The sequence below is a fragment of the Cucurbita moschata genome, unplaced genomic scaffold, assembly GCF_002738365.1.
Source record: "Cucurbita moschata cultivar Rifu unplaced genomic scaffold, Cmos_1.0 Cmo_Scf00014, whole genome shotgun sequence".
In the NCBI taxonomy this organism is placed as follows: domain Eukaryota; kingdom Viridiplantae; phylum Streptophyta; class Magnoliopsida; order Cucurbitales; family Cucurbitaceae; genus Cucurbita; species Cucurbita moschata.
In genome coordinates, this window is record NW_019268530.1 from 3,939,848 (window position 1) to 3,962,635 (window position 22,788).

Below are 22,788 nucleotides of genomic sequence, written 5' to 3' on the forward strand. Positions count from 1 at the left end.
AAAAAAAAAAAAAAAAAAAAACAAGAAACAGAACATTTTACTGATAAAATGAGAAGTGGCTGATACTCAAAGGAAACCTCCACAAGGGAAGGAAGAAAAAAAAAAAAACAATCAAAACAGAAAAATTACAAAGGAAAAAACACAAGCCAAAAAAAGACAAATCCTGAATAGAATAAGAAACAAATATGGAAAGAGAACACCATCAAGAATCCTTAAGATGAGCCGAGGCAAAATGATATAACCAAGAAGGTTCTTTGATAAGAAATATCCTTTGAATTCTTTCAAACCAAAGATCCAAAAGGCATTGATAGCAAAGATCCACATTCAGTAAGCAGCAGAATAGGATATTCCAAGATGATAAACAAACTCGGAAACTGAAACTTCAAAGGAATTTTTTTAAAAAAACCTAGAATAATGCCAAAAAGAATCCTGCTTCCAAAGCCTAGACTGAAGGCTGCAAAAAAATTCACCTGATTCCAAACCTTAGAGCCATGAAAACTCTTAAAACTAAACACCAAAAAGAAACTTGACGCTTGATAAAACTCCAGCCCAAATTTGCAACTAGAGCCATAATTCTAATCTTAATACCACCAAATCCGAGACCTCCATCAATTTGAACTTTATAAACCAAATTCCATCTCACCAAGAGATCGAAATTTCCCAATATTGCCTCCTCCACATGATAAGAACTTCTCAAATTCTCTGGAACTTATCAAAAGATCCATTAAGCTTTTAATGAAGGGGACAATTGAGGATTTGTCCGTAAATGAATTCCACAAGTTGCAATTAGAGAAGAAAACCTGGTCAGGACAGAAGGGGAAATTAATTCTAAGCTTCTTTAACCAAATCAACACTGATATTTTCCATAAAAAGATTATCAAAAGCTCAGACAAAGTGTCTATTCGTAATGTCTTCATCTTTCTAGATTCCAATTGAAGATTTTGTTTGGGAATAGGAACAGTCTCTTCACTACTCACACTAACAACCGAATCTGAGTCAATAGGTGAGTACAAAATGGTTTGGAGAACTTTATATACCTCAGATGAGAACACCTTCGGCCAAGATGACTTCTGAGTCAATAGGTGAGTACAAAATGGTTTGGAGAACTTTATATACCTCAGACAAGAACACCTTCGGTCAAGATGACTTTAGAATTCTGAACATAATATGACTGAAAATATTAATTGGTCGAGCCTTCAACTGGTTAGAATCTGATGGAGGTAAAGAAGTGGCACGCAGGTGCAAACAAGATTCCTCTAAAGAGTGAATTTAAAATGGATTGTTCAAAAAATGGTGGGCAATGATTGGCATTACCAAGCTTCCGAGTGTAATAAAGGGGCATGGTTCAATAAAATTTGTGGTCTTTCTTACTTCTAAGAGAAACTGAAAGATTTGGAATCAGAGAAGTAACGTTCAAAAAGTCCTTCATTGCTTGATGAGAGAATGGAGGGTAGTGCCAACTCAACAACATTGTAAAAAGTTATTCCATATCCCATGAGAGAACGACATTTTTGTTAAATGCCTCAGACTCAGGAGCTTCTTTATTAATATCGAGGGAATTAATTTCTTGAATGAAATCAGCACAGCCAACCCCGTTTAAAACTATGTTCCCAAGCAATACCAAGAAATTTCTTGTGAGTAGCAAAGACTCACAAATAAAAATATTTACCAAGGACAACTCATAAATATAGCCCTGTAACTTTGACTAAAACAATTTTAGCCATTCTGCTAAGCACCAAGTTAATTGTAAAATAGACTAATGTATTTTGTAGCTTGATAATCCAATGAAAACAAGTCATAGGGTGGATTTGGGAGTACTTTTGGAAGGGTATTAAAGGCAATTTTCAAGATTTTTATAGTATTCAATTAGATCATTAGAAGTAATTTTGAATACCCTAAAATACATAAAGAAAAACACTTTAAAGTTTTAAATATTTCACTTAAAATCGCTTTTATGAAAAGGTGTCCCAAACTCACTAACAACTGTACAACGTTTCTTTAGTCAGTAATATTCTAGAAAAATGATTTTTCATTCTATAAGATGATAGTAGTACATTTTGGAATGCTTTGGGACCCTTCTAAAGACACTTTTACAAGCCAAAGACATTTTTCATCATGTTTGGTGGTTGAACAAAAACAAAAGAACTTGAAATTTCAAAAACACTTCTTACAACTTCGAGAGAGTGAGATGAGTGTTTCTCACCAAAGTACTCAAGGGAGATGCTTTTACTCTTAAGAAAATTCCCAATATCACCATACACCTTGAGATGTAATAGAAAGATTACCAGTATCACCAGCTTGTAATTGCATGGACTGTATGCAAGGGGTAACGCCCTCCAAAACATACATTCTGCTGTTGTTGTTTGGCCAAAATCTGAACTGAAACGTCCATTCATTCCCCTTCACATCTTGAATCCTGACAGGGAGACCCTCTGATTGAGAGATAGGGGGAAAATATGCCTGCATGCAGTTTAATTTAAGAATGATCTATATTATACCAGGGAATACCCAATAAAATAGTTGCAACATGAATGATGAAAATAAAAAACGTAAGATGGTGATCAAGAAGGAAAAGAAGCAATTCATACTTCAGCACATGCTTTTGGCAGAACCAAACGACCAATTCGACCAGCATCACTAGCACTCAACACCTTTTCAAATAGAGGAACAATAGTAGAATTCAAACTTAAAATATGTTAAGGTACATGATTAATTTGAGAAATAGGTAAGAGAAAGCAAAAGAATAAGTGCACAAGCAGACAACATCAAACAATTAATGAACAACAATAAAACTAAATATAAAAAGGATACTCTCCAGATATTTGTTCTAGCTCTTGGTCAGTAATCCTTGGCCAGTACCTTGGAAGAAGTTGGTTCTTACCCCGACCTTCAGCAGGTGGTCGAGCAATACGCACCAGAGGAGTCATTCCCTTTCTTGTTTCTGAATTAACTGTGGTCCCAGTTTTTAAGGGCTTAGGAAAAATTGGACGAGATCTGTGGCCCTGTTGAAATGGAAGAATGCTCTTTTCATCCTCTTCAGCTGCACTTCCTGATAAGGGTACCACAAAGTTTGGTGTACCTAATGGAACCCCCAAAGTTATATTTAACGATGGCTGACTAAGAGATTCCTGCATATCTTTTAGTCTAGTATCTAGTTGGGAGTATGCTACCGAACCAACCGATGGCTGGCATTTAACAGGTAGTTTAGTCATATTAAAGAAGCTTGTTCCAACTTCCCCAAATGGGCTCCTGAGATTTTCTCCTTTGTTTTGCGCTGGAGATGCACTTCTGTCAACTCTTTGGGCTTGCTGAAAATGGTCGGTTTCATTAGCCTCCATGATGTTACACAACTGTAAAAGCTTTTCCTCTTTAATGCCATTTCGGACCACTCGATCCTCAACAGAAGCAGGTCGCAGAAGGCCAACATTTCCAACTGTCACTGCATCAAATCCATTAGAAATTTCGTCTCTTCGGATCTGCAATAAAAAGTAATAGAATTCCAGATGAATTCATGCCGCACATATTATATAAAAACAGTAATGAACTAATATGAGAACCCTGACTGTAGCCAATGTGTACATGCTCACCCACTTTAAATGGACACCAATATTTGTGATAATAAAAGAAAACCAAATGGCAAAGCTGCAGCATCCCAAAAATTTGAAAATATAGTTTCTGAGGACAAGAAAAGACGTCTATTTGAATGACAGTTGGAAGAAAACCTCTATGATGATCTACTCCAATGCACTCATTGTCCATTCATTATAACCTAGAGCAACTATTCATTTGAAAAGGAATTTCTCGAAAGGAAAATGTTGAATGCAAACCCACATTCATTTCCTGTAGGCTATCATCATCTCTCAGAGCCGAAGGATGGAAGTTTCCAAATCATAAAATGCATGTGTGAAGAATATGGTTGCACTGCAAGGGTAATGTTCACATTTTCACCAAGACAGTCATAAAGTTATCGTCAAAACAGTCATAAAGTTATCATTACAACCACTAACTGATTGTGAACGTGCAGCTATTTTGTTTCATGTTAACTAAAAGTTCACTTTATCTGATTTGAATGCTAGAAGCAACAAGCACAAAAACTGATGTAAGATCTAAGTGTAATCAGAAGTTTGCCAACTCCGAAACCAATCTTACCACATCAAGTCGAGATCTTTTCACACAGGTAGTACACCCAATACCTCCATAATCCAGATATTCAAACATAGACTTAGAAGCTATACATCCACAATGGATTCTCTGAAAAAGAAAAAAAAAAGTTTTATATATAAGGTCACAAGAAAATAAAGATATATACATATGTACATATGTACTAAAACACACACATATATATTGAGACTGAGAGAGAGCACTCAAAACAAAAGGGAATTACCAGTACATTTTCTTACCTTGCCACAAAAACTGCAATCCCTCCAACCAGTTTCCTCCGAGTGATACGTATCACAGAAGACTAGATTTTCATAAGCAGATCTAAATCACAAACAGCATCAAGAAACAGTGAATAGATCAAAAGATAGAAAATGAAGTGGTAAAAGATAGTGACATCAATTGGATATAGCATAACACTCCAATTTATAAATATTTTCTTGTAGCAAGAGTGATAAATAACTGAACATACAAAAAGAAGTGAAGATAGATCCCTCATAGCATAAAATAAAATGTTAATAAGCCTGAGGCACTAAATAACATGGGCACAATCTAACACAAAAAAAAAAAAAAAGAGAGAGAATTTGGAGTTAAAAAGCAATTACAATAAATAAATAAACATGAAGCCCTTTAAAACTGACAAATTACAAACACCATTATTAATTGATAAAAGTTAAGCTTCAATATCTATAACGAGATTCACATGAAGAGATATAAACTAAATGGGTGGCAATAAAAGGGTAAGGGAAAACCTCTGCACCATATGGAACTCTGTTATAAAGTTCTCTTTAATTCTGTAATAGAATTTTTCACGGCCAATGAATATCAAACACATCCCTCTTCAAATACAGAATTATGAAATTGAAGATAGAAGAAATATTTACTTTAATTTTAATTGGTAAATAAAAATAGAAAATCAAATTCTATGAGTACACATATACATATTATCCTTCTCAATCCTCCACTTTGAACAACTCATTTTACAGAGAGAATGTGGAAGCGTAATCCAAGGAAAGACCATTCTTTGAAACTGAACTCTCATCTAATCGGTCAATGCGAATGGAGCATCTAAGGCCTCACACATTCAAATTAGACAAAGCATGGTACAAGGCTACAAGCCCAAATTCAGAGCAGTGACAACGAATATTCCTGTTATTCAGTAGAGGTGTTGCGCAATGATATAACATTGACACTAGGGTCATATACTTCAATCAAAATGATTTCGAGGATATAATACCGTTACTAATACCAATTGATAAATCGTAAATGATTAATTACAAAAACAAAAAATCCATATGGGAAATCTGGATTCGAGGACGTGACTAATTTTCCGGAAAGGAAAAAAAAAAGGAAAATGAAAATGGTAAAAAAAAAAAAAAAAGAATCCAATAATAGCAAGTATGATATATAAAATCGGCACATCCAATAAACCAGTAACAGAAACAAACCAATGCAAGAGATCAACATACATTACCCGCGGAAAATCAAATCAAGGGCGAAGAAAAACAAAATCGAAACAAAAGGGAAAAGAAAAACACCCGCAGTTGAGACATAGATGCGCGAATCCAGCGGATCCCAGAGGCCATCCTTTGGTCCAATCATGCGGCGTGGCGGCTCCGCAAGAAGTATTCATGCAGCGACTAGATGCCATTGAAGAGAGATCAAATCAAGCAAGTAGAAGCAAAATCAAACCCTAAAAATCCTTTTGACCAAAGCACAAGAGAATGAAGAAGAAATCGCGATTGAGAAAACAAGGAGAACGAATCGATGCAAAGCTTAGCTCGAAATCTGGAAAGAACAAAACATCGAAGAAGATTGGAAACAAAAGAGAACATGTCTGAACAAAACGCGAACAGAAAATTTCAGAGCGGAGAAGATATCGAAAACAAGAAGAACAGTAAGAACGAAAGAAGAAGAAGACGAATCGAACCAAGGAGGAAGCGAAGGGGGAAGGCGATGGCAGTTGCAGAGGAGGAGGAGGAAGGCGTGGAAATGGCGGAAGGAGAGAGAAAGAAAGAGGAGAGAGAAAGAGAGTGCATGCAAAGCAACAGATGCATAAAATGCATGCACGACACTTGAAGACACGGCGCTAACAAGTCGTCGTCTCGTCTCTCCTTCAGCTTCTCACCTTAGCTAAACCTTCTCTTCTCTTTTCTTCTCTGTGTTTTTTTCTTTTTCACACGCTGATATCCTCACCCGTCTCTCACGGACTTTCCCTGCTACTTCCCTTACATTGCTGACACGTACCTCCACGGCAGTTATTTTTTAAATCAACTGTCTCGGTAACTGCTCACGCGCACTGTAGTTTTATCATTTCTCAACTATGCAAATTCATTTTAATTATTTAAATATATATTTTATTTATTTATGGGGCCAATTATGAACACTTGGAATAATGGCACATTAAAATAATAACCAAATTGTAGCTGAAACCCTTTATTTTAATCCAACGGTGCAGATGGAGCCATCATACACAGTGGAATTTCCTAATTTTGTATTATTATTGACTTTTTTGAAATTTATATGATTAATACTAATATTATTTTTTTATATATATTTGTATTCTCAGACTCTCGATCGAATGCGTCTGCACCTATCCTTGCTTTCTTCAGAGCGGTAGGATCGAGACGTAGAAATCCCATGTCCTTGTAAACCTATAGTGAACCGATAGATGGGAGAAGAGAAATCTTGGATCGGGAAGCTCTGGATAATGAAATTCTTGCTCTCATTGGACCATTTGTATCTATATGCATTAGGATACCGGATAAAATTAGTGATTTTTTCCCGATCTGTTTAGTGAACCATGACACAAACGAAGTGAACATGGAAAGAGAAAGACAACATAAGACAATATTCTAGTCAAATCTAAATTCAGGACTGCGTTTGTGTGAGATCCCACGTCTGTTCAAGAGAGAAACGAAACGTTCTTTATAAAGGTGTGGAATTCTCCCCCTAAGAGACGATATGTGTTATCGGTGTGCTTTGGTCGTTACCGTTCGGTATCTTGCAACTATAGCCATTTTTTACTACACTGCCCGTTTTTATAAATTAAATAATTTTAGAACAAAATATTAAATAATTACATATTAAAATATGGAAAGTTTATAAATTTTAAACAATAAAATCAAATCTAACCAATAAATAATTATAAAATTTAATAATTAAATAGTTTATGTTAATAAAAGTCATATGTATTTTTCAACCCATAAAATAACTACGAATATTTATATAAAATAATAATTAAAAAGAAAAAAGAAAATTATAATATTATATATATATAACAACCTTCCACAGTTATAATAATTGTCGTTGACTATTTATAAGGGGTTGACTATTTAATATACCATGGTGTAATTTGGTAGTTGTAATGGGAGGAAAATAGGTTTCTTTATTTGCAAATATAACCATTTTTAAAATGGTTTGCAAATATGGAAAATTATTTAAATTATTTGCTTTTTTTTTTTTTTTAATTTTCTTTTGGAATACAATGCTTCGATATTACCGGCCTTCAAAATATTATATAACTTTTTTCGTTTTGATAAGCTATAGTCATGCATGTAATAGGTCATCTGGTCTCCCGATCTTAAAAACGAGAACAAATTATGCAACATCTACATCAAGAAAGTTTGATTAGTTTGATCCTTTGTAGGAACTAGCAACCATATGCTTTGACCTGTATTGAATGTCGGGTTGCTCATAAAGAGTTTGATCTTTGCTCAAGATGAACGTTGGTTGCAAAATTCCTATGAAAAAAATAGAGAGGGTATAGGTGGAAAAAAGAAAATAAGGAACCACTTGGGCTCGAACCGATTCGTACTTCATCCTATACGTTAAGGGCACGATAAGAAATGGGTAAAAAAAAGCTCGAACTCAATTTTGAATTTAAGCATAATTAAATGGAGTTCGATATCCCGTTGTTGGATGAACTATATTGCCAAAAGAAATCAGGACCACATTTTTAAGTGCCCACACTTTGGTCAAATCGCTTAGCCCCGCCAAGCGACTCCTTAAATCTGAACGATAATAATAATAATAATAACAATCGTTGATAGAGTCACATGAACTTAGTCAAATGTGACGTGAAAACATTAGATCAAGACGAGACAACACAATTTATAGTTATTTTCAAAATGAGCCGTGGATCTAGTTGAATCAACTCAACTCAACTCAACTCAACGGTCAGTTCGAGTTGTTACTGTCATTTATACAAATTTTTGTTTTTAATAAAATTTTAATAAATTTTGCAATTACACTCCAAAAACTTAAAATTTAATTTTAAAAGTGGTTGAAAATAAATAATAAAACATAAGTATAAAGTTAAATAAAATTAAAATAAATATAAAAAATGTACTTTTATTTGTACTCATAAATTTTTTTTTCATTTATTTGAGCCGAATTTATTTCATCCAAACCGTACGAATTAGGTTGAGTTGATCAAGTTCTCGAGTCACCTAATTTAAAAAGTTGGGTTCTCCGTGCAAGTAAGAGATTGAGCCGAATCAAGTGGATTGAAAATGAAATTTCATACAAATTTGCATAATATTGCTTCAGATCACACAAAGTTTATGCATTTCTTGATTAAAAGAAAGGGAGACATCTTCGTTTCATCTGAACCTGCTTGCTCTGATCATAACATCTTCAACTCAATTAAGAAACTCAACGCCTTGCAGGAGATGAAGAACTTTAGAACTCATAAAGACCTAGGCTTTGCCACAATAGTGGAGTGGTTCAATATTTGCAAGCTGAACTGTCCAGGCTTTTCAGTGGTATCAATCTTGGACTGTCCAGGAGGAGGCAGCAGCTCAAAGTTCTGAATGAGACGACCCAAAGTAATGGCGACAATGGGCAAGGCAAGGACGATGCCGGGGCAACTCCTCCTCCCGGCGCCGAAGGGAAGGTACCTGAAGTCGTTCCCGCTAGGCTCCACGTCGGCCTCCTCCTCTAAGAACCTCTCAGGTCGGAATTCATGGGGTTTGTTCCAGTGGTCAGGGTTGTTGGCCAGCCACCATGCGTTCACAAGAATCTTGCTCTCTGCAGGGATGTCATAACCAGCCAACTTGGCGTCTAGGAGATTCATGTGAGGCACTAGGAGAGGAATGGCCATTCTTAGCCGCATGGTCTCTTTGATAACAGCCTGCAAGTAAGGCAGATTGCGAATGTCGGGCTCCGTAATTTGAACGCCATGTCCAAGCACCGAATCGAGCTCATCCCTCAGCTTTTTCTGGATGTTGGGGTGGTTCACGAGCTCAGCAATTGCCCACTCCATCGACCACAATGTTGTTTCGATTGCTAAATGTTCAAACATCAGCAACATGCTAATTTAGCTAATCTCAGAACATAAGAATATCACTCTAAGACATGAACAGATCATATTTACCGGCAACATTGATGTTCTCAACAATGAAGAGAACATTAGCTTCGGTGATTTCACCATTCTCTTGAGCCTCCACGATATGATCAATGGCACATTTGACACTATCCTCCTTGTTGCTCATCGTGCTTGTAAGTCTCCTGTATGTTATGCCATTGTAAGCGTTAGTAGTAGCAGAAGGAGCAAATTAAGCAAAAAAGGCAAACATTGTTACTAATTATTACCTCCTCTCATCGACAAAATTGTCCTTGAAGAGCTTCAGCCTCCTCTCCTTGACGTCCTTACACACATTCAAATACCCTCTCAAGAAAGGCCTCAGTATGGGGATGAAATCGCCATAGTTGTATTCAAAGCTCTGAGATAGCCGACTCCTCTCGGCGTTTATAAGCTTGAGTTTGTTGAAGAGAGGGTCCTCCATGCTGTCGAATCTCCTGTCGAACATAATCCTATACATATTGTTATACATAAGCAGCTGCAGGCGCCTTCTCAGAACCACCCCACTGGTGGAAGCTTTTGGATCGTTCTTGAGATCCTCCACAACTCTGGACGCCTCCTCCTCCCAACCAAGCCTGTTCTGCTGCACCACCTTGTTTGTGAAAAAGGGGACAGTCATGATTCGTCTCATTTTCCTCCAGTGCTCGCCATAAACTGTGAACACCATGTCCTGACCCTTGTCTGTGAATATATCGAACACCACGTTCCTAGTCCTGGATCCGAATTCAACTCCCTGGGTATGCAGCACTTCCTTAGCCAACTCTGGCGAAGAAACCACCACCAGGTTCCGCTGTCCCATTCTGAGCAACAGTATGTCACCGAACTTCTTGGCCATCTCCGTCAGGTTGCGGTGGTTCAAGTCATCACCCACCTGCAGCCAATTTCCAAATATGGGTATGGGGATGGGACCTGGTGGAAGTTTAAAACGTTTACCCCTGAGCTTGGATATGGTAATAGCAACAACCATGGCCACAAACAGCCCCAGCAGAGCCTTCTCCAAAAGGAGAAGATCCATGGTATTGAACTCCTCTTTAAAATTGAAGCAGATGATGTATAAGCTCTTGCTCTGGCGCTCACTTATATAATCTCAAAAGTCAAAACTTCTGGTAGTGGATTTGTTGGCCATGATATGGGGGTAGGTGAAGTTTGGATTTCAAACTATCTCCACGACCCATTCTCCCTTGAACAAGAGATGATTAGATAATATTATACATAATCAAGTTGTCTGTTCATCCATCCCAGAAGCTATCAAAATAAAGAAAATATAACATTGAAATTTGCATCACATTAGTACCGTAGAAGTAGGACAACTGGAGACGCTTGATCTGACAAGAAAATATTAAAAGATGGGCAATCATGGGGCATGTGATTGTAAAATATAACATTGAGCATTACATGAAACCAACATGCCTAGTATTTAATACAAAAATAAATATAAAGGTCAACGCTGCATAATTCATCGAAGTTATCGATATGATTGTGTGACGGTGAAGGAAGCCTTATGACTTTTGGAACATAGACTATTATGATCCAATATGAATTAATTAAGCGTACGGTAGGTAAGAGAGTATAGATGAGACAAAATGATATAATCAAACCAGTCATAGAGGGAGAGAGTGAGAGTTGTCTCATCTTTTCTTCACCAACACCTTCAATAAAATAACTCCAAGTATCAAGGATATGAATAAACAAACAAGTACAATAAAGGCTTCATCTTCAGATCCGAATGAAATCCAGATCCTATGCGAGACAGAAAGAGATTGTAAACAATCATTAATCCTTATATGGCAACACTTGAACAGGTCAACACTTGAACAGGAGAGACTTATCGTATTCATAATCCTGCTTTACGTAAACATAAAAGAGCAACAGGTAGACCTTGGACAAAGCTTAATAAGCAACGATGATGTCAATTAAAATGCTTCAATCCTTGCATCTTATACACAACAAAAGACAGGCCCAAGAATATGGAGCACATTTGATTGGCTGGGTTCACATTCATCTTCGACAGACGCTAAAAGATCAAAGATTAGTGAGGAGAGAAAGCAGCTCTATAATTCAGCCTATAGAGTGCTAAAGTAAGGCGTTTGGCCTCTCGACACTGGACCATTCATGAATTATGTCAGAGCTGTGAAATCAAAACCTAGGACATTCTGCACAAGAGTACTTGGTCAGTGAGCTATTACACACTCTTTCAAGAGTGATCATCGGCAGCTAGTCGTTGGACAAGCACCCATTTATTGTTACTCGAAACAACTACATATACATCATTATTTTAACAAACAGAACTGTATTATGTTCCAATCCACGGTCAACTGTTGCAGACTCTCTATTAACTGATTGTTTCATCCCAAAAACAGGCCAACAACTCTTCAAGAGCCAATATTAACAATTTCTAAATATGATACTAGAGCAATGAGTTGCCTTAAGATACGGACATGAGAGCACGCTTTTGACCGATAAAAACTTCTTTAAGCATATGATATTCTCTCCTGTAATGCTCAATCGAAAAACATAGCTGCCTTATAGCCTCTCTTTTTTCCTCTGCTCCTTCCATTATTAGTACTCTTTGCCTCTCGACCTTCCCTTCTAGTTCCTTCTCTCTTAATCTTAACTCCTCTGCCCTCCTATTTGCTTTTTCAACACCTGATACAAGTTCCACACGTTCCCTTTCCAATTTTTGCACATGCTCGTTTATTTTGGTTACCTGCTTGTCTTTAGAGCTCAAATTCTCTTTCAAAGTAATAACTTCGGAATGGAGCTGATCTCTTTCAGATTGGAAGCCATCAAGGCCACTTTTAAGATTCTCAATGCATTCTACTTTGTTAACAATGGTCGTTTCCAACAGCTGAATCTCACGATTAAGTCTCTCCTCCAAAACCACCTTTTCCCTCTTGACTTTTCTGATCTCATCCTCCAAAAGACGAGTTTGATGTTCCCATTTTCTTAGTTGTTCCATCAACAGAGTTCGTTCCTCAAGTAGCCGAGATATTTCAGCCTTAATCTGTGTTTTCTCAGGAAAAATTTTCTGCTCAGCATCAGATACTGCTAAATTTAAATCTCTGATCTCATGATCTCGATCTGATAAACTAGCTTTCAACCTCACAATTCTTTCTTGGAGTTTGGAGACCTCTCTTTTCTCTGCAGTCAGCTTGGCCTTCCACGTGGCAGTATCTTTTCGAGCAGCTTCAAGCTCATCCTGCAAATGGCAGATTTTCTCGGGTGACCTATTATTCTCATGTTGAAGTTTCAATTTACAAAGTTCTTTCTGCGAGTTCTCAAGTTTTTCCTTTGTAATTTTTAGCTCTTCCACCAATCCCTGAACGTTAATCACTTGGTCATCTTCCAAACCTTTACGATGTTCTTCAACCTCTGATTCCAGATTAATGACCAAGGGAACCTCATCCTCATGCCTCTTGGTATCTGCCATTGTAGCAGATACAGACTCAGCCTTGAAATCTTTGGTCAATTCTGATTGCTCGTATTTCAGGAGCTTATTTTTTAACCTCATGATCTGGATGTCTGAAATTCGCAGCTTCTCATTTGCATTCCTTAATTCTTCCTCTCTATTTCTAGCAAAAGCATCATCAGAATTTTCATCTGTTAACCCCTTGAATGGAAATGAACTTTCTGCATTTTCCTCCTTCATGCGGATCTTTTCTCTGGCCTCACGAAGCTCAATCTCCAATTCAATCATCTTCCTGTTCAGTCCTTGATCACCACCTGCATAATTGTACACCGAGGAATCATCGGAATCAGGTTCAGATTCTGTTAAGGATGATGATTCATCTCCTTCCTTTTGGCAAATATCATTGCTCCCACCAGATCCAAGGAAGAAATCAAAACCAGCAGCTCGTGGCCCAGATCTACGACGTCCAAGCCTTTGATCAGGAGAGGGCCATGTAGAGGATGGCTCAGAGGGCAGGTCACAAATACCAGAGCCCTGGGATTGTAGATCTGAAGGAATATTTTTTCGCAGCTCTCCTGTCACATGATCGTAACGCTCAGCAAGGGAACGATACATGCGATAGAACTCCTCAACATGAGAGATCAACACTGGCCTCTTCTGATAATACATCTCAGCCTTCTTGGCAAATGAATCTGCATCCTCTTCTATTAGCTTCAACATACGTTTGATGCTGCGGTCCATCTCTACCATAAGGGATCGTTTTGTCAATTTTTTGATTGGCATTTTGATGAAAAATTAACATTGGCTTTCACCTATTGTTGAATTGCAGTAATAAAATTGGTGCATACAGAAACAAATTCCATGCAAATGTTTGGGTAGTTGAAACACAGGTACCATAAGATTCATGCAGAAAGAAGGAAGAAGCTAAAATTTTGCAACTGCTGCCTATATTCCCAAATTTAACCCCACCCCTTTTAGAACATCAACTTAGAGCCCTGTTGAATAAAAGGAAAAGATTCTAGCATAAAGGAAACAGATGTCATGTCACTAGCGAATTGGAGAACAATTTCCTTAGTAGTTATTTGGCAAGACGAGGAGGGGATATTTGAGTGGGTTCAGATTACAAGAAACCGCATAAAGCCAATTATAGTAAAAGAAAGGTACGCCATAAAAAGATCCTCTAAATATTGGAGCACTGCCAATGCACCTAATAATACCTTCATCTTTTCTAGCACTCCCAGAGAAAAGGAACACAAAAGAGGGTAGTACTATCCTAAAACAAACGTTCCCTATCTGTGCAAGGCAGCATAAAGCAATTTGGGGATTGGAAGCCACTGTCAGGGCATGTTAAATATGTAGTTCACCAATGTTTCATACTCTAAAAGTGACATTTATAATTATAATTTAAAATTACATGAACAATACTATTAGCACAAAACATGGAAAAACAAATTGAAGTGTTGTAAAATTATCAGACGATTGCTTAAGCCGGCATTGATACTATGAATTAGCAATCACTCGATGCCTACAACAGAATTAAGCAGAGAGGAGAAAATTAGTAACAAACCCTCGAGATTCTCCGTGAGCCATCTAGAGTTTCTTGGGCTGAGGTGACTATCCCACCACCAAGAATGAGACTTCCCAGACTCCAACCTCTTCAATTGCCTGTCACTCGGAGACTGAGAACAAGAAAAACACATACACAGCACAGTGAGCGAGAAGCACGAAAAAAGCAGTCGCAGTTCATCGAGATGTTAATAAACCAAAAACAAAAACAAAAAACAATCGAATAGACTGTAAAATGGGATCATAATGATGAAGCAGGCAAAAAAGAAGAAGAGGAGTGGCAAAAGCAACGCATACCACTGAGTTAGCCATTGAGCCGAAGAAATCGTGGAGTTCGGAGTACGTTCACCAGAGAGAAGATCCCTGCAATCTGATACTGAAATCGAAACTCAAACTTTAAAAACTACGATCAGAACACAGCCAATTTACATTCCGAACAAAAACGAAACGAAATCGACCATCGATGGAGGAATGCAGGTAGAAAGAAAAGGGATTTTAGGCGCATTAAACAGGAATTTGGTTTGTTTGTTAGCGACGGGGATTCAAAATCGAGGCGCGGAAATGGAGGTTTGAAAGTAACAAATATGATCAGTTTCAGCAGTTCGCAGTGGTGTTGGTGTAGTCGGTGGGGCTGGGCGCGGCTTTGAACAAGGTTAAATGACCATATTGCCCTTCCCTTATTCACACCACATGCTTTCTTTCCACGAAACCAGGATTCCACGCAACCGGGATTTAACTCGGAATCAATAATGTCAAGTCAAGGATGAACATTGGGTGATATAGTTATTTATGTATTTATGAGCTTGAGTTAATTTTACTCGTTCTCGAATTAACTACGAGTTCGTAATAATTTATGGAACAATTTCATTTTTGGTTACCTAAGTTTTTCGGTTGCATATCATCTTAGTAAAAACAAAGTAACTCGTAGATTGAATATCGTCTACAAAAGAACGTAAGATTGTTGATATCTATGTATCTATGGGCTTGAGTCAATTTCACGCCTCGTCTCAATTGTAATAATTTATGCATAATTTCAATCCTTAGATAATATATCATTTTAACATAACAAAATAGACATTAAATAGTATTCTTTTAAGGGGACGGATTCGAACTACCCAACCGGATTCGAACTACCCAACCTAAACTAATTTGGGTTGGTTTAGTTCGATTTTCGAGTCGATATTTTTTGGTCGGGTCAACAAGACAAACTCAAAATAAAGTTTACAATTCAACCCAACTTGTAAGAATGTTAATAATACTTAACATTTGTAATCGAGGTTAGTGATGAGATTCTTTGAAACAATTAAAAAAAAGAATAACCCGATAACTCAGCTCAACGTTGGGTAGTAAACTCTATTTGGATTACTTAAATCACTGATCCAACCAACTCAAAAGCCAACCCACGTACACCTTTAGTCCTTTTCACTGAAAAGGTCGACTTGAGTTTTATTTTGACGAGATTATTTTAAATAAAAATGGAAAAATCATCTACAAAACCGGGATAGGCAGGTGCTTTTGAATGGATTCAAATAAAAATCTAATTAGCTGTTATATTCAATGCTTGGCTCCATGTGTCAGCAATTACCATATTGTCAACTAAACTCATTATTAAGGGATGTAAATGGTAAAGTAAAATAACATTCAATATGTGAGATCCCAATTACGAGAGGTTATGTGAGATTCCACGTTAGTTGGAAAGGAGAACGAAACATTCATTACGAGGGTGTGAAAACCTCTCATTAGTAGATGCGTTTTAAAACCGTGAGGCTACCGACGATATGTAACGAGCCAAAACGAACAATATCTGCAGTGAACTTGGGCTGTTACAAATGGTATCAGAGCCAGATACTAAGTAGTGTGCCAACAAGTACGTTGGGTCTTCAAAAGAGTGAATTGTGAGATCCCACATTCAGTGGAGAGAAGAACAAAACATTTCTTATAAAGGTGCGGAAACTTCTTCCTAGTAGACACGTTTTAAAACCGTGAGGCTGATGGCGATACGTAATGGGCCAAAGCGGATAATATCTACTAACGGTGAACTTGGACTGTCACATGATAGTATCAAAAACATCATGCTACGATATAACAAGTAAAAATCATGTCCCAGCGTTCCTCCGGCTAACAGGAGCAACAAAACCAGCTTGGAGCAACTGGTCGTCCAGAACCACACTGTAAATCACACAAAGCACCATAAGCCTTAAACCATGAACACAAGAAAGAATGAGAAAGCTTGTAAAATGGAATAGAACACCAAAAGTCTTCTCATATACCTGAATGTGAAAAGGAACTAAATAATTGGCTGATTGCCTTTCGAGAACATGCAAAAGTCAATTTCGAGAACATGCAAAAGTCAAATCCTCTGCTGTCTTTCAGGAAGAAGCGCACGGTCAATAAAAATATAAAATAATTTAAGGATATTTGTAGGCTTTCATTGAACTTAATCCTTACGACGACGGTTTCTTAAGCTATATGCTCATGTACTAACCTTAATGTTAGGCAATATCATGAGATGTAGCCCTACAAGGCTCAAGCATATCCTAACCCCATACACTCCACTCTAGGGTGTATACTCAAACCCCTCAAGGCCATAATGTAGGGTTTTTCAAATAGTTTAGCTCCATGTTTTTCATTTTTCAAAGTTTATCATCAACCTTCTGCTTTGCGCGGGAGTCAAATTGCCCTTGTAACAGGCTTTGGGGTAAGTCTCGTGTGTATAGGGTAAGTTGTGCTCTATAAACAGACAAGTACTGAGACCGTATGTCCCCACACGTATCTGTCTACTGGGTACTCCCCAATAGTATACCAAATACGACTTCTGCGATCTTCTATCGGTGACCGCTAAACTCTTTGTACCACGTAGACCTCTAGGAAAGTTCACAATTAGGAGTTACTTTCCAATCGTCCCTACTTGATACTTAGTCAACCCAAAATGCGTGTCAGGCCTAAACGTAGGGTCTATAACTAAGGAAATGTAAAACAACAACTCATGTTCATCCATATATCATTCCAAACTCCATAGGGCACATAGCGAATATCCAAAGCATTAAATGTCTAACCCCTATAACATGCATCTATGAGTATATCATACATATGTAGCTGTCTAACATTCTCAATCAAACGATTACAATCATGCAATACATGTCAAAATCCTAAAAATATCGTCAGGACTAATCAGAGTTCTCAAACGTGAAGCAGAAGCTGTAAAACATAATATCGTGCTAAACTGAAAAATTACCAAGTTCCTAGGCTTAGCTAACATATTTATTGGTTAATTAGGCCTAAAAGCATGCATTCTAATTAGTAGCATAATATCTTAATTGACCCTTAGAAGTATTGCTTGAAAAATAATCCATGTGACAACTTACTCGGATGTCGACTTCCCGAGCTCGATTACAGTCTTCAGAAAATTCAAAATTTCCTGAAGTTCCTCCAATATGACCTAAAGTTCCTCCATTCATGAATCATGTCAGTTTCTTCTTCTTCTCTTCTGTTATTTATTTATTTTTGTTGTACAAATGTGGATATTAAATATGTATAGTTTATCATGAGGGCACTTACTGACATATCGACGCAGAATTCATTCGAAGTTCTTTGGTGCAACCCTTCCTTTGACAACTAATCTCTGCTGTCCATCAAGAGATCCACTGGTTCCCAGTTCGGCCAATAAGAAAGCCATTACATGGTCTGGCTGCCGATGCATCCTATTTTATTTTCATTTGTAGAGAGAGTCCAGTTCCACAGATAAGCAAATAGTTCAATTTAAACCAATACTTGAACAAGACAACGTTGTTTTTCAAAGCATGGAATACCATTTTCATAATTCTGCTTTAAATAAAGATAAAAGAGCAACAGGTAGGCGTTGGACAAAGCTTCAATAACCAACAATGCTGCCAGTTAAAATGCTTCAGTCTATAACTCAGCTTGTAGAGCTCTAATGTAAGGAGTTCGACTCTTGACACTGGACCATGTGAAAACAAAACGTAGGACATTCGGCGCAAGGGCGCTCGATCAGTAAGCTATTATGCACTTCATTTCTAGGGTGACCATCTACAGCTAGCCATTGGACAAGCACCCATTTATTGTTACTCTAAACAACTACATACACATCATTTTTTAACAAACAGATAACCTATCATGATCCAATATACAGTTAACTGTTGCAGCCTCTCTATTAACAGACTTTTCAAGATTGGAATTTAACAATTTCAAAATCAAATACTAGAGTCATGACTTGCCTTGAGATGCGAACTTGAGATCCCGCTTTCGACTGATAACAACTTCTCTAAGCATATGATATCCACTCCTGTAATGCTCAATTGAAAAACATAGCTGCCTTATAGCCTCTCTTTTTTCCTCTGCTCCTTCCATTATCACTACTCTTTGCCTCTCCACCTTCCCTTCTAGTTCCACACGTTCCCTTTCCAATTTTTGCACAAGCTTGCCTTTAGAGCTCAAATTCTCTTTTAAAGTAATAACTTCTGCGTGGAGCTGATCTCTTTCAGATTGGAAGCCGTTAAGGCCACTTTGAAGATTCTCAATCTCGCGGTTAAGTCTCTCCTCCAAATCCTCCTTTTCTGTCTGGACTTTTCTGATCTCATCCTCCAACAGAGCTTGTTCCTTAAGTGGCTGAGATATTTCAGCCTTAATCGGTACATTCTCAGGAAAAATATTATGCTCAGCATTAGATACTGCAAGTTTAAGATCTCTAGCTTTCAACCTTGAAATTCTTTCTTGGAGCTCGGCGACCGCTCTTCTATCTGCACTCACCTTGTCCTTCCATGTTTCAGTATCTTTTCGAGCAGCTTCAAGCTCATCCGGCAAATGGCAAATTTTCTCTGGTTCTTTATTGTTCTCAAGTTCAAATTTTAATTTAGAATGTTCTTTATGCGAGTTCTCAAGTTTTTGCTTTGTAATTCTTAGCTCTTTCACTAGAATCCCATCCTCATGCTTCTGAGTATCTGCCATTGTAGCGGACACTGACTCAGCCTGCAAATCCTTGGTCAATTCTGATAGCACATTCTTCTGGTGCTCACTTTTCAACCTCATAATTTGAATGTCTGAATTTTCATCTGTTGCCGCTTTGAATGGAAATGAACATTCTTCTGCATTATCCTCCTTCATGTGGAGCTGTTCTTTAGCCTCTCTCAGCTCATTCTCCAATTCCATCATCTTCCTGTTCAGTTCTTGATCACCATCTGAATAATTGTACACAGAGGAATCATCAGATCCAGGTTCAGAATCTGTGAAAAAAGATGAATCATATCCTTCCTTTTGGCAAGTATCAGAGTTGCTGCCACCAGATCCAAGGAAGACATCAAAGCCAGCAGCTCGTGGCTCAGAGATAAGATCACAGATATCAGAGCCGTGGGATTGTAGATCTGAAGGGAGATTTCTTCGGAGCTCTCCTGTGACATGATCATAACGCTCAACAAGGGAACGGTATGTGCTGTAGAACTCCCAAATGTAAGAGATCATCATTGGCCTCTTCTGATAATACATCTCAGCCTTCTTGGCAAATGAATCTGCATCCTCTTCTATTAGCCTCAACATATGTTTGATGCTGCGGTCCATGTCTAACATCAATGATCGTTTTGTCAATCTTTTGCTTAGCATTTTGATGAAAAATTTACATGGGCCTTCGCCAATCGTTGAGTTGCAATAATAAAAAATGGAGATTGTAAAACTAACGAAATAAAATTCGTGTAGATAGAAGGAAGAAGCTAAATTTTTGCAACTGCTGCCCATCTTCCCAGATTTAGCCCCACCCCTTTTGAAATACGAATTGACAATGGAGAGAACGGTTGAATCACATCAAAAATACATTTTAATTTTTAAAAAGTGTTTCAAAAATAGCTTTCAAAAGTTTTATTAATACCTAAACTTTTTTAAAGCTTCAAAAAAAACATCCATATTTTTAAATAGTTAAAAAATATCCACTATATGGACGGAACTATTAGTACCATACTTAAAAATACTTATGATTCAAAAGTTTGGAAGTATACAAGGATTTCTTTTGAACTTTTTTTCATAAAGACTAGAGATGTACTTTTAAAATTTCATGGATATTTTTTTAAACATGGTACTATCTAGAAGAGTATTTTTGAACATTTTTAAAAAACTCAAGAATATTAATGAAATTTTTTAAAGTTCTTGAACGGTTTCCATTCAAAATTAATGACAATGGTATTTTTTAATTTTCTTTTAAAAGTTTAGAGGTATTTTTGAAATAAATTACGAAGATTAGGGGTATTTTAATTAATTTAGCCTAAAGAAAACACATAATAATACCTTCATCATTTTTAGCACTCTTGTGGAAACGAACACAAAAGAGGGTTAGAAGCTCTATTCATATTGGTAGTTGACAAGTCCTTGTTTCTATGCATTTTGCATTTGTTGTACTAAAAATTTAAAACTTTATTTGAATTTAAATGTCTCTCTTTTCTAATAATTATAATTATTAGTCCATTGTTTACCAATAAAATAGTTAAGATAACAAGATGAAAGGGTACAATGCGACAACTTTTCTAACCCAAAAAATAAAAAATAGAACAATCAATTTTTCAACAATATTTTAATTTTTTTTTTTTTAAGATATCTCCCTAAAGTTAAATTATTAAAAATACCTCTAAATTTTTCATCAGTAATATTATTTTAAAAAATAATTCAGAGTTTTTATATATATATATTTTAAGTTTTAAAGGTATTACAAAATTAATATAAAAGTATTTTTTTTATTTTTTTAAGTGGAAATTATTGAAAATTTAAAAAATTTAAAAAAAATTTAAAGGTTTTTTTTTTTTTATTAATTTAGTTCTTATTTTCTAAACTTAAATAAATAATATTATGTATTAGAAGAATACAACTCTCCACCGGACTAGTGACTATTTTAAACTTCTCCAAAAGTCTGTCTGTCCATTAATTTAGGGAGCTCAAAAGTCTACTACCAAGAGGATGTATTCTTTAATTATAAATTCATGATTGTTTTGAAAAGTCCAAACGAAAGTCATAAGAACTTATACGGTTGAGTTATGTTGTGGAGGGAAGAGTTTATTCATCTAACATCATATTAGATTTGAAAAACAAATTGAAATGTTGTAAAGTTCTGAGACGCATTGATTGAATGACCTAAAACAGAGAGGAGAAAGGTAGTAACTAACCCTCGAGATTCTCCCGGAGCCATCTAGAATTTTTGGGGCTGATGTGACCTTCCCACCACCATGAATGAGACTTCCTCGACTCCGCCTTCGTCAACTCACCATTGCTCGGAGGCTGAAAACAACAAAAACGCACACACACGCACACACGCAGGACAATGAGAGAGAAGCGCTCGAAAGAGGCAATCGCAGGCCATGGAATAGAATCTAAAATTAGGTCGTGTAATTGAGACTTTCAGTCGGAGAAGAGAAATGGCGAAAGGAAATCGTACCGTAGGGTTAGCCATGGAGTCGGGGGTTCCTTCACTCAGAGAGAGGATCGCTGCAATCTGAAACTGAAACTGAAAAAATGCGATCAGAAATCGAGGCGGCAGCAGCGGCAGTGCAGGGTGTTGGTGCAAGCGGTGGGGCGGGGCGAGGATTCGGCTGGTACAACTCTGGTCCACATTGCAACCTTCCCTCGTCTTCTCCTTTAATAATAACGGTATTAATGAATTAATGAATTAATGAATTTAATTAATTAATTATCATTTCCTAATGTGATCATGGATTTGAAGCCAGAAGGGTATAATCGGAAATGAAATACAAACAATAATCACAAACTAAGCTAAATTAAAAAAAAATATATAGTTTTTGTTTAAAAAAAATATCCTTAAAATTGTTTAAAAAATGGTTAATTTCATTAATGCCTTTAAAATTAGATATATTTTAGTATACACAAGGAACCGTTCATGCACGTATAAAAATATACATATGAATATTTTCAAAAATAATATTAAGTTGTAGATGGTTTTTATCTATATTTTTACGATAATTACTTTTAAACTTTTTTAATAAATGTGGTTTTTAAAAGTTCATAGATATTTTTTAAAAACTACAATTAAATATTCTTTTAAAGTTGAAGGGTATTATTGGAATTTTAAAAAATCTACGCGAGTAATATTTAGAACGAGGGTATTTTTATTTAATTTAAACTAAAAAAACTATGAAACGAGAGAGAGAGAGATTGAAATTTTAGAAAGTTGATACGAGTAATATTATTTAGAACGAGGGTATTTTTATTTAATTTAAACTAAAAACTACGAGACAAGGTGAGGGGGAGAAGAAGCTTAAATGACCATAATACCCTTCACTCA

General features: G+C 36.7%; 4 protein-coding genes across 6 annotated transcripts in view; all 4 read right to left on the reverse strand.

Moving 5' to 3' along the window:
• LOC111452346 (B3 domain-containing transcription repressor VAL1) overlaps window positions 1–6,306 on the reverse strand; it is a 10,897-nt gene extending 4,591 nt beyond the window's left edge. Inside the window, exons 1-7 of one of the 3 annotated variants that reach the window (XM_023093010.1) lie at window positions 6,089–6,306; window positions 5,697–5,798; window positions 4,401–4,482; window positions 4,150–4,251; window positions 2,812–3,476; window positions 2,589–2,685; window positions 2,286–2,460 (exon numbers count right to left, since the gene is read on the reverse strand). In XM_023093010.1, coding sequence (XP_022948778.1) covers window positions 2,286–2,460; window positions 2,589–2,685; window positions 2,812–3,476; window positions 4,150–4,251; window positions 4,401–4,482; window positions 5,697–5,791 — 1,216 coding nt within the window. In that variant the 5' untranslated portion in view covers window positions 5,792–5,798; window positions 6,089–6,306. Of the gene's footprint in view, window positions 1–2,285; window positions 2,461–2,588; window positions 2,686–2,811; window positions 3,477–3,831; window positions 3,889–4,149; window positions 4,252–4,400; window positions 4,483–5,696 lie in introns of those variants that run through there. The other 2 variants (XM_023093009.1, XM_023093012.1) reach the window with 2 other exon arrangements.
• A 2,351-nt stretch (window positions 6,307–8,657) lies between these two features.
• Window positions 8,658–10,538, reverse strand: LOC111452469 (trans-cinnamate 4-monooxygenase-like). Its single transcript, XM_023093229.1, has 3 exons — window positions 9,754–10,538; window positions 9,536–9,669; window positions 8,658–9,447 (listed from the first exon to the last, which is right to left on the reverse strand). Exons 1-3 carry the CDS (start codon window positions 10,536–10,538, stop codon window positions 8,849–8,851), a joined length of 1,518 nt encoding a protein of 505 aa, XP_022948997.1. The 3' UTR covers window positions 8,658–8,848.
• Window positions 10,539–11,272: 734 nt separating this feature from the next.
• LOC111452468 (protein NETWORKED 4A-like) lies at window positions 11,273–15,110 on the reverse strand. The gene is made up of 3 exons (XM_023093228.1): window positions 14,796–15,110; window positions 14,500–14,611; window positions 11,273–13,675 (listed from the first exon to the last, which is right to left on the reverse strand). Exons 1-3 carry the CDS (start codon window positions 14,808–14,810, stop codon window positions 11,949–11,951), a joined length of 1,854 nt encoding a protein of 617 aa, XP_022948996.1. The 5' UTR covers window positions 14,811–15,110; the 3' UTR covers window positions 11,273–11,948.
• A 2,974-nt stretch (window positions 15,111–18,084) lies between these two features.
• On the reverse strand, window positions 18,085–22,092 carry LOC111452470 (protein NETWORKED 4A-like). Its single transcript, XM_023093230.1, has 4 exons — window positions 21,925–22,092; window positions 21,656–21,767; window positions 18,734–20,071; window positions 18,085–18,199 (listed from the first exon to the last, which is right to left on the reverse strand). The coding sequence occupies exons 1-4, from the start codon at window positions 21,937–21,939 to the stop codon at window positions 18,174–18,176; spliced, it is 1,491 nt and encodes a 496-aa protein (XP_022948998.1). The 5' UTR covers window positions 21,940–22,092; the 3' UTR covers window positions 18,085–18,173.
• Between the last annotated feature and the right edge of the window lie 696 nt (window positions 22,093–22,788).

Coding starts and splice junctions, on each gene's coding strand:
- LOC111452470 (XM_023093230.1), bottom strand. Junction 20,072..21,655: donor GCTCCGGGAGAATCTCGAGG/GTTAGTTACTAC, acceptor CATTGATGTTAG/ACATGGACCGCAGCATCAAA. Junction 18,200..18,733: donor TCTCAAGTTCGCATCTCAAG/GCAAGTCATGAC, acceptor AAAATAAAATAG/GATGCATCGGCAGCCAGACC.
- LOC111452468 (XM_023093228.1), bottom strand. Junction 13,676..14,499: donor GCTCACGGAGAATCTCGAGG/GTTTGTTACTAA, acceptor CCCTTATGGTAG/AGATGGACCGCAGCATCAAA.
- LOC111452469 (XM_023093229.1), bottom strand. CDS start 10,538: ATGGATCTTCTCCTTTTGGAGAAGGCTCTGCTGGGGCTGTTTGTGGCC. Junction 9,670..9,753: donor AATTTTGTCGATGAGAGGAG/GTAATAATTAGT, acceptor CATAACATACAG/GAGACTTACAAGCACGATGA. Junction 9,448..9,535: donor TGAGAACATCAATGTTGCCG/GTAAATATGATC, acceptor TTGAACATTTAG/CAATCGAAACAACATTGTGG.